The 10,374-nt window shown below is 47.3% G+C and overlaps 2 protein-coding genes across 5 annotated transcripts in view; one reads left to right on the forward strand and one right to left on the reverse strand.

Annotated features, from left to right (window-relative positions):
* Positions 1-1,661: 1,661 nt before the first annotated feature.
* GSTZ1 (glutathione S-transferase zeta 1) lies at positions 1,662-8,596 on the forward strand. Of its 4 annotated transcripts, none has more exons than XM_010186491.1 (9): positions 1,662-1,676; positions 2,917-2,968; positions 3,440-3,507; positions 4,317-4,397; positions 4,853-4,978; positions 5,496-5,571; positions 6,382-6,434; positions 7,662-7,711; positions 8,372-8,596. In XM_010186491.1, the coding sequence occupies exons 1-9, from the start codon at positions 1,662-1,664 to the stop codon at positions 8,496-8,498; spliced, it is 648 nt and encodes a 215-aa protein (XP_010184793.1). In that variant the 3' UTR covers positions 8,499-8,596. The 4 variants fall into 4 exon arrangements, with proteins under 4 accessions (XP_010184793.1, XP_010184795.1, XP_010184792.1 ...); XM_010186490.1 differs by lacking the exon at positions 1,662-1,676 and adding an exon at positions 2,351-2,376; XM_010186492.1 differs by lacking the exon at positions 1,662-1,676 and adding an exon at positions 2,351-2,376 and having other exon boundaries at positions 2,917-2,964; positions 3,484-3,507.
* Positions 8,597-9,813: 1,217 nt separating this feature from the next.
* Positions 9,814-10,374, reverse strand: part of LOC104542251 (RING finger protein B-like) — a gene marked incomplete at its 5' end in the record, with an annotated part of 7,073 nt that continues 6,512 nt past the window's right edge. Inside the window, 2 exons of the mRNA XM_010186494.1 lie at positions 9,814-9,932; positions 10,177-10,274. Of these exons, the coding sequence (XP_010184796.1) occupies positions 9,814-9,932; positions 10,177-10,274 (217 nt within the window). The remainder of the gene's footprint in view (positions 9,933-10,176; positions 10,275-10,374) is intronic.

Raw genomic sequence — 10,374 nt, forward strand, 5'->3', positions numbered from 1 at the left:
GGGGATCGCGGCCTAAAGCAGCTTCTGGGGCCCCGGACTGCCCGGGAAGGTGGTTACCGAGGGCGCCTCTCAAAGAGATTTCCATTGCCACGGCCTTCACCCACTCCGTCTCAGTGGGGAGCAAGGAATGTGCCCCCACGCTAAATAAAACTTAACTCAGCGGTGGTGCTTGCTTAAGATAATTTATGCATATGAGTTGTTGACAGCAATGCCTGCTGCAGAGATACTGAGCATTTAGGACCAAACCTATTCCTTCTGCTTTAACCTTTATGTTTCAAGCCAGCAGAAAACAAGTGGTGCCTTTCAGACACCAAGGTTTCCCCTGTGCAAGCCTCCAAGGAGCAGGTTTCCCTCTTGTGTCCCACACAGATGGCCGCTCTGCGTTGGTTCATCTGTGCAGGCTGCTTGGAGTGATGGGTCTCAGGAAAGGGGTAAAAGACTTTACCTTTTCAAGTGAATCCCAAATATAGCCTGGAAGGAGATGGTATCCAGAGGAGACCATACTGAAGTGGACAGGCTTGGAAACCTCAATGCTTAACACATGTTTGTGGTGTCTCTTCTAACTTTCTCAACAGTGAAATGCATTTCCCAGATTTTTTTACTCTAGGTTGGGATTTAAGCCCAAACTTTCCTCACTGCACCACTGATGCTGGACATGAAAACAGAACCAAAACAGAAATCTCAGTAGACATGAAGCAAACATTGTCCCCCTGCCATGCTGCCAGCTCCAACCGCTCTAACCTGCAGCTGATGGGGATTGTACCCCACGGGGTTGTAAACACAGGCAGTTCTTTTCCGCTACTCCCCTGGCCCGTGCTCAGACCTTCCTCTGAGGAAGACGAATGTCACTGCGGGACCTGTCCACTGAGGACAAAGCGCTCCTGCTGTCTCTAGTCCTTACTTTGCTGATTGTTTCGCCTGCCACTGGGAGCAACCCAGCGTGAATTTAAGAGATCACTCCAGGCCCCAGCCTCTGGAGACGCAGTTCCCAGCTGAGGGGTGGGTTGTTTTCCATGTTCTTTTTGGTAAAATCCCCCAGAGCCTTGAAATTATAGAGCGAAGCAATTAGCGTAGCACAATTTATTACAATTTATAGTGCAGGCTGCAAAAACAACAAAGAACCTTAGAAAGGATCAGAATAAATGTCTCTGCCAGCTCAGAGTCCAGAGTCCAGAACAGCTGTGGTGAAGGACATGAGTTTCTAAGACAAAAAAAATCATCAGCAAGGTCCCCAGGGAAAACATGTCACAAATGCTGTATGTTTCCCTTTTGAAGTCTCAGTCCCTTCTTCCTGCAACACAGCGGGCTAGATGTGAAGAAAAGCATAGCTGAAATTTCTGATGCTTTGATTCCAGCAGCAGAGAGTTTAAGAAAATCAGTAAATACTTCGTACACAAAAGTGTTGCCAATGCTGCCGTCACTTCCCTCCTCATTCATAAACCATTTGTCCAATAAATTTTGACTAGAGTAATTTAACCAGATGCATACCTCATTTAAAGTTGTTTGAACCAATCTAAACTGTAAGAGAAGCATCAAGTTTAGAAAGAGGACGAGGACAGAAATCCTTGGGGTCTCTCTGGTTTTCTGTTGACAGATTCTGTATCAGTGAGCAAATCTCTGCCTTTTTTTTTGCCTTGCTGTCAGTCTCTGGTGGAATTTCTATGCATTCTGGGAGGGTGGAGACACAGATGCCTGGCATGCCACGGGATCTATGCAAGGAAGGAGAGGCATGATTACAGGATTATTTAGAGATATGCCTGAGTACCAGTTTCCTGTGTGGAAAGAAAAGACCGTAACACAAAAAAGCGACCTTCATATTTTGCACAAATAGGAGAAGCCTCTCCCAGGCATGACACGCAGAAAACCCTCAGCACCAAGGAGGGCCACCAGAGCACCCTGAGGGACATCCTCATGAAGGCAGCACCTGCTCAGGGAGCTGGCAGTCGATCCCTCATGAAACAGAAATTCTGCTCATGGCTTTGGTTTCCTTTTCGTATCCCCCAGGGCTATCTTTCTGCATTGGCAACTGCTGAGAGCCTGGCAGGCTCTCTGGTTATCATATTTCTTTCTGAACAAAAAGCTAGGGGAATAAGGATAGTTCCTAAATGTGCTTCCCACCTCAAAGCTGGTTTATGGTTCTGATATCAGAGCTGGGGCACAGTGCACGGGGATGTAGTTACTGCTGACTGCAGCTGCTCAGTATTGAATCTGGCTGGCTTTCATGCCCTGAGCACAGGTTTGAGGGCATAGTCCTTTACTCATTGGCCAGAGGAGAGAAGCCTTCCCCCATCCCAGCTGAGTTAAAAGGAAAGCAAAGACGGGGTTTTTTTTATTTCCCGGAGTAGACTGCACACACTGACCATGGCATCTGAAAAGGTGAGAGCTTGGACAGGGTGGAAGGGTCTGTGAAAGCTGCCTCGGTGCTGGAGTTCAGGTAGAGATGAGCTGTCTGCCCTCTTGGCATTCGCCTAGAACAGCAGTACCTCTTCTTATTTGGGAAGAGGCTTGGCCTTGCCCTGCATGGCTGGAAAAGCCATTTAATACCATGCAAATACCCAGTGCAGCTGCTTGGCATAATCAGTGGGGAATTTGCTTTAAAAATCCAAGATGGGATAAAAGTTAGCAAAACCTGATAGGGACAAAGAGGGAAGCTTTGTAGGGGATAATTTTAAGGTTGCTTATGCATTGCTGGAAACATCAGGTGCAACTAAATATTAAGAGGGCCAGCATGAATGACGGTGACACTACCTGTATGCCCGAAACAGGAGTCACTTTCAGAAAGAAGCCCTCTTTCCCGCAAACCTCACTCTGCCCTGTCTTACAGGTCCTGAAATGCCTTCTGTTCGTGCATTGTTCCCCTTACAGTACTGTGGTGTTCCCACCATGTAACCACTTTATCTGTCTTTCTCTTCTCAGCCGATACTTTACAGCTATTTCCGAAGTTCCTGCTCTTGGAGGGTGCGAATCGGTAAGATCCAGCGATAATCTGTTTTATTGTCTCGGTGTTATTGCACTAACCTCCCCTTCACTAACCCAGTTAATCAGTCACTTATTAAGAGAGAGGTCAGCAAACGTGATCCTGGAACAGTGAGGCATTTCCCCCACTTGTCTGGGGTGGGAGGGAAGGGAATCCCACAGCCTACGTGGAGCAGGGGGAAGGGAGAGGAACGGGCAGGGGGGCTTTGCTCAGCCTGCAGCTAGTGAGAGGGCATTATTCCTTTTGTAAAGCTAACGTGATGCAGGTGGCTGTTTCTTCTACATGATCTAGAAGGGCCCTACACTTTGTTTTCACCCCAATACCACCTCAGACTCCAGTCTGCCCTGATCTCAAGGCTGGGAATGGGCCCTAAATGGAGATGGTAACATTTCCTTGAGCCCATTACCAAATCAAACTGGTCCCAGTGTGGCTGGCTGAAGCTGTACACTTTGTTCTCCGTAGCACTGGCTCTGAAAGGGATTGCCTATGACGTGGTGCCTGTGAACCTCGTGAAGGATGGAGGACAGCAGGTAAGATACAGCTACCATTGCTTTCTCCAGTGGTACTGGGCCATTGACCTTGGGGATCCTTAGGAGAATTGGGATCAGCACTAGAAAGTTCACAGGCAAAGCCACTGAATTCCTTATTGCTTCTCTGTAATTAATAGTTGTTTTAAACCAGTATCCCCTGGCATGCAGGACGGAGGGAAATGACTGCAGGAAACTAAAGGTCTTCTCCTCTCAAACATCTGTGACTGAACTTCATAAGGCTGAAGATCTTTTGCTCCTGCTTAGAATTATATAACTGAACATATTTGCCACACAGACTTCAGAGAAGCTGCACTGCAGTTTAAACACAGACTCAACCTCACTCAGTTCACATCAGAAAGTGTGTGTGGTGGTGGTAGGGTGTCCAAAAGATGCTAAATGATACAGCAAGGGGCTGCAAAGGGCCTACCAAAGGAAGGGGTGGGTTACCAGAAGAGATTTTCACCGAGAACTTATGCAAGGGGGCTTTAGCTGGGACTTGTGCATCTAGTAGTACCATCAGCTTATAGTGCCAGCATGGGCTAAGATGGAGTTGGAGAACTAGAACACTAATGGTGACACTGCTGCAGTATTACCCATCCCAGGCTTTGTACTGATGGTTTATCAAGAAGTAAGGCAGATCAGGTGAGCGCCCTTGCTGTAGGCTAATACAGCATAACTTACTGCAAATGTTAGCAGTGAGGTAGAGGGAAAAGCCAGGTTAAAAAAATAGTAATTGGTAACTGGGTTCTAGAGGAAGAAAATGAAGAATTTCTTTTTGCAATAGAGTAATCTCAGGTTTGTTTTCACAGTTTTCTGCTGAATTCAAGGCAGTGAATCCAATGCAGCAAGTCCCAGCCTTGAAAATTGATGGCATCACCCTTTCTCAGTCGGTGAGTTACCAGCCACATCCTTGTTAACCATTCATTCCAGCCTGCTGCCAGTCTGGAGGGGATGGTTTTGCCTCATGTCCCCCAGAGCTCTCATCTGTGCGATGGAAAAGAGATGGCATTTGTGATAAACAATCCCACTTGGGGCCAGAAATAGCACATAGCACATAGGATTTAAGCTCAGTTCAGCTTTGGTTCGTAACTCCACCTGTTCACTGAGCAGTCTGTAGTCTGGCTTAGGTGGCTGTACCGGGGTTTGCCTGAAATTACAGCTGGGCTATATGACAACAGGGTCTCAAGCAGACATTGAAGGGGATATTCTGTGGCTTGGATTGGTAAAAAACTTCATTCAAAAGCTGTTGTATTCTTTTGGATAAGCTCCCCTTTCCCATGTATTCATGATGTGAACTTTTCCTCGGCTTTCCATTAACCTCCCCTTATCTCTTTGTTCATTACAGCTAGCTATAATTAATTACCTAGAAGACACTCATCCTACACCCAGGCTCCTGCCCCAAGATCCAAAGAAAAGAGCCCAAGTCAGAATGATCACAGATCACATCGTTACTGGCATTCAGCCACTCCAGGTACTGCCTTGTTGTATCCATGCAAATGAGAAAACCAGGACGGGTTTCCAGGAGTCTGTATCTCTGAAGAGTTTAAAGTCTCTTTAAATTGATGCCAGCCAACAGAGTGGCAGACCTTAAGACTGTGTGTGTTAGCAAACATAATCTCTGGTTTGCCTCTTCCTGATCTGCCAACGGCAACAATACAGTGTTTCCTACAAAGAAAACCCTGTAGCACCCCAGGGTTCATTCCACAAACAGCTGAGCCCATGCAGTTTCACTGCAGGGTCTGGTATGTTTTAGGAAGACAACAGCTGAGTAATCCAAAGGGCAGAGGCAAAGAGATACCCTGGCAGCTGTTAAAGTACAGTCCCAGGAGAGAGATACAGCAAGGTGCATGGTTCAGTGAGGGTGAGGTCAGGGCTGAACTCAGGCTGGGAGTTCAGGCTTGATACCTCTTCATCTCCCCTGGATGAGGTAGTGGGTAAGATCCAGCCAGCAGTGGTCAATCTAACCTGGAGATCACTTGCCTTCACAGAACCAGGGTATCCTGAAACAGATGGGGGAGAAAAATATGGAATGGGCCCAGAACTGCATCGGGTTTGGCTTCCAAGGTATGTCCCACATCTAAAATGATCAGCACTTCTACTGACTCTTCAAAAACTGCACCACTGGGGTCCTACTTTCCTCCTCAAGCAGAACAAGAGATCTCCCTAGGCTGGTGTGTTGGGGTCCTGCCCTGCTGGTAGCACTTCAGGGTCTCAGAGGAAAGATACTGTACACAGTGCAATTCCACTGCTGCGCATGGGAGAGGGAAAGCCTGAAGCCATCCTGTACACAGCAGCAGTTGATTCACCCTCATGCATGAGGGCTGGCAGCACTTCTTCTTTTCACCCAGCTGCTCCCACACTAGTGCCTTTTGCTTTCAAGTTCTATCAGTCTATATTGGTAGGCTTTTATCATCAGACAAAATACAGCTGATGGCAAACTCCCACAGAATCTAGCAAGTAAAGTATTTCTTTACCTCCTTGGGAGAAATATGGTGCTTTTTGTTTCATCAAAACCCTTTCCCCCCATGTGCTGGAATGGCAGGCTCATCTTCACTTCTGGACAGGCACAAACTGACTGAACTCCTACATTTTTTCCATCCTGACTCCGCATATCTCTACGTTGTCCTCTTAATGTTTCAGGTGCATTGCCTGAAGCAGCTGAAATCACCGCGTGTCCCAAAAGGACCCTAAAGACTCCTCTAATTATGCTGTTTTAAGATTTCTGTTCCTCCTAGGTTCTGTCCCAAATTGCTTTTTCATACTCAGCTCAGGGTCAAAATGCCTTTGTTCATAATTCCCAGTCTAAAAGGTCTTTGGTGTCTCTTTCAAATGCATTTCCAATGCCTCACTCCGGTGTACCACCTCTCTTTGCAGCACTGGAACAGATTCTGAAGCACACTGCTGGGCGCTACTGTATGGGGGATGAAGTAAGTATCTGAGTGCGTTGTGTCCCATCGGAGAACTGAAACCCCCAGTATATTCCATAAAATAAGAAAGGAAATCAGTTGTGGAGACACAATATAATCCCGTCCTGTGCCTGGAGTTAAATGCGGTGCCTTCACCATAAGAAAAACAGCTGCATAGATCCTGCTTAGGCCATTACTGACTTGGAAATAATTACAGAGATGTTTACTTGTCCCTGCCAATAGCCTGCTGATGGCCAGATTCTGCAGCTGTATCTAGGATCTGGCTGCTACTAGAGGATATGGAAAGAGATCGTATATATTTCATCTTTAAGAGATTTGGAGTTTGAAGTGTACTGTCATAGGGGCAGAGCTTGGCTCAAGAAACACAGGTTCAGTTCTTAGCTCTGCCCTGTGGTACCTTTAACCAAGTTGTATTGTATTTTTCTGCTCTGTTCATCCAATTTTAACATGGACAGATTTCAGAGAGCTCACATACACAAGCTGTTCTGATCCTTACCAAGCTAGAGGCCACTCAGACCTCTACCATTTAGTAGTCCTGTTTGGCAGGCAATTGGATCTTTCCTTAAAAAGCCAGGTAAAAAAGAAGGCTCCTGCAATAACCTGTGATGCAGAGGATGGTCTACTAGGAGCCTCAAAGAACTGGAGCCCTTGGTGGGCTAAGACTACTTACGAGATCTTATGCTGGAGAATAGTGTGTGCTCTGAAAGGCACCCAGAGCGGTGTTGATGTGGGGAATGGGATGGGAGCAGCTGCCCCTGTGCAGATAGCAGCTACCTGTATTGTCCTTCAGTCTTCCTTCCAGACTGCAAGTCCCTGAGCCTGTGTGCAAAGGCTCTGTCACACATTGAGTCTTGACATTGGCAGGAGCTGCTTGATACTCCAGCAATGCAAACAAGCAGAATTTACTCACCTTTTCCCAGCCATGCAAAGTGTCCCTCCCTCCATGGCCTCCCTCTGCAGCTTGCCAGCAGACTCGTTTGCTCAGAGGCAGCTGCCACAGAAGCACTCTGTCCTTGAGGTCACGATGATCAGCTGGTAAATATGAAGTTCCCTAAATACTGCTGGCTTCTTCTACCACTGACTCCTATGAAGCTCCTTTCCTTGTATTGTTCTTATTATTTATGCTGGATTAACAAATGGGATTGTTGTGACAACTCCTCCGTACAGTGAGGCGTAATGGGACAGGCTCTGAGTTACTCTGACCTTTTTTCTCTGCTACATTTTCAGGTTTCCATGGCTGACCTGTGCTTGGTGCCTCAAGTTTACAATGCTGAAAGGTAATTAAGGCTAAGCTTAAGGTGCTCTTCAAGGGCACTTTTTCCTCATGCTGGGGTGTCAGAGCTTGCCTTCTGCTGCTTCTTGTGCCTACTAGGAAAGCATCCCACCTGCCTGCCTTATCCAGTAATGGATTCTTCTCTGCATGAATTTTCCTGTGTCATAAATACTGTCTCTTTTGGAAGCTCTTGGAAATAAAGAGCTGGACTCTCTTCTCAGAGACCCCTGCAGGAGACCTGATCTATGTCCTTAGAAAAGCTAAGGTTGCCCTCACACAACCTTGATTGCAGTCCACATCCTTTCTGTCTATTTGCCCTGTATTTACACTACACACAGGGGAAAGATTAATCTGATTGTATTTGGTGAAAGCCTTAAACCTATGCAAGTAGTGGCTGTGCTATTCCCAGGAAAAGCATAATGCCTTCTTACCCTATGCTGCACACTATGTAAAAGCCTAGTGAAGACTGAAGAACTAACTAACCTTTCTTCTAGCATTTGTTTTTAAACCTACAAGGATGAACTTTTTTTCTTAATGCCAAAGTACCCCAGCCCGTTTGATTCTCCCATTCTGAGCAGGCACAGCACACTGCTCTACCCTTCTGCTCGCTGCTGCACTGGCTGTCTGACTCAAGAGCACCTCACAAATTCTTTTCCTTTTGCAGATACAAAGTGGACATGGACCCATATCCCACAATAACCAGAATAAACAAAGCTCTCTTAGAGTTGGAGGCATTCAAAGTCAGCCACCCATCCAGGCAGCCAGATACTCCTGCAGAGCTGCGAGCATGAAGCCCTTCTGCTCATTAAATCAAGTAAGCTGGAGTGTCAAAGAGGACAACAGCTACAGTTTGAGTAGGACTTCAGTGCCAGCAGGAAGCCCTCGTGCTATTGTCTGGTTGGGAAGAAGGACAGAGGATCTGGAAGTAGCCTGGATGCCTTAGAGGAGCTATGCCTGTGCTGGAAAGTTTGCAGCTACTTCTGACTATAATAATTTCTATCTGGTGTTTTCCATGAAGCACATTAAAGCAGAAGCATCCATAACTATCAGAAGTCTCCTTTGTATGGCTTTGGGTTGGGGAATGTGACCACAAAGAACTGTGAGACATTGAGCCAATTCTGGACTCCCTAGAGGAGCTGCTGCTTCCTACTACCTACAGAAAGAGCAACAGGGAACCAGTGTATGCAGTGTGCTGCTGACCTAGCAGGCCTGCTTGTCCTTGCAGCTGCCTCAGAGCTGTGGCATAATCATCAGTGCCATGGGTATAAACAGTAAGAGCTAGTCTGACAGAAGGCAGCTTAATCCCAACTCTCGTTGGGTCCCACATGTCTTACAAGAGCCAACAGTCAGCAACTCTGCCATGCCTTGCAATGCCAAGAGAATTATTACCTGGACAGCTGATTTGTACCTCCTCCTTATGTCTAGCGGCACTCTTGATAATAAAGGTCTGTCTAGAGCAAAGCCAGGTAGTTGTGCCATAGTCAGCAAGACACAACAAGTTCAATCCCATATGCTGAAAATGATGGCATTCTCTTCCTTCTCCCATCCTCAGACACTGCTGTAGGTGTTTTCCTAGTCCTCAGCTGCAGATTATTTCCCAAGGAAATCCCACCCCAAATTCCCTCCAAACCAGAATCACCTGTGCTTTCACTGTGAGGGCCTCCCAAACAGCAGGAGTAAATCCCATCCCATCCATCCCAAATGAAACCCAACCTGAGTCACCTACCGAGCTGAAGGTACCTCGGGAACTCCAGCTCAGAAACATGCAGGGCAGGAAGGGAAACCCAGAAGCCTGTGACTGTGTTCCTGTGCAGCCTCAGCTCAGATCCCACTGAACGTTTTGGCACCCAAGCCCAGGAACCAAGCCAGGAATATGGGAGGGAATTTTTGCCAGTCTGATGCTGTATATAAGCTGTCCTAAGAGGACAATACCCACAGCTTTCAGAGAGGCTTTACAAACCCATGATCTTGTGTGCAACAGTACCAGTCACCTACATACACATACTTGGTCTGCTACATTGCTTGGATTCATTTATTGCCTTCCATGTCTGTATTCAGGCTGGTGGGGAGCCCTTGCTGTTCCAGGCTCACCCTGAGTATTGTACTTTAGCCTAGGTCCAGCTGGATCTTGACTGTGCTGTTGTAAAAGGTCCCGGCACAGTTGGAGCCCCCGAAGAGCAACACTGTGTGCAGGTTGTGCTCTTCTTCGTTCTCCTTGTCAACATCTGTCAGGTGGGCAGGAGTCAGGTCAAGCAATGTGTGGCCAGCACGGGGCACAGAACAGAGGTCGTGGTGGATCACTGTGCTCCAGGAAAGAGTATCTGAAGTAGAAAGCAGTTATCAATACTGACAAACCCGTTCCTAGTGCAAAGGATGAAACAAATGGACCAGACCAGGTGTTCAAAAACACCACTGCAGCCCAACAGCCACCTCCAGCTATGGAAACCAGGAGGGAGAGGTGACACTCACCTAGGTGGAAGACAAAGGCATCCTGCAGGGCTCCCTTGGCATTGCAGCCTCCACTGATCAGAACCTTCTTGTCTGACACAGCCAGAGCTGAGTGAAAACTGCGACCAAATCAAAGCCGAGAGGTGACTACAGCAAAACCTGCTGGGGTTGCCTCAGCCAGCAATGGGCAGGTGTGGGCAGACTTCAGCAGGGGGCAGG

The sequence above is a fragment of the Mesitornis unicolor genome, unplaced genomic scaffold (genome assembly GCF_000695765.1).
Source record: "Mesitornis unicolor isolate BGI_N332 unplaced genomic scaffold, ASM69576v1 scaffold26486, whole genome shotgun sequence".
Taxonomy (NCBI): Eukaryota; Metazoa; Chordata; class Aves; order Mesitornithiformes; family Mesitornithidae; genus Mesitornis; species Mesitornis unicolor.

What these genes read in the sequence shown, in the direction of transcription:
- GSTZ1 (XM_010186491.1), top strand. An exon ending in CTCTTGGAGGGTGCGAATCG is followed by an intron (nt 2,969 to 3,439) that starts GTAAGATCCAGC and finishes TGTTCTCCGTAG; the next exon opens with CACTGGCTCTGAAAGGGATT. An exon ending in CAAGTTTACAATGCTGAAAG is followed by an intron (nt 7,712 to 8,371) that starts GTAATTAAGGCT and finishes TTCCTTTTGCAG; the next exon opens with ATACAAAGTGGACATGGACC.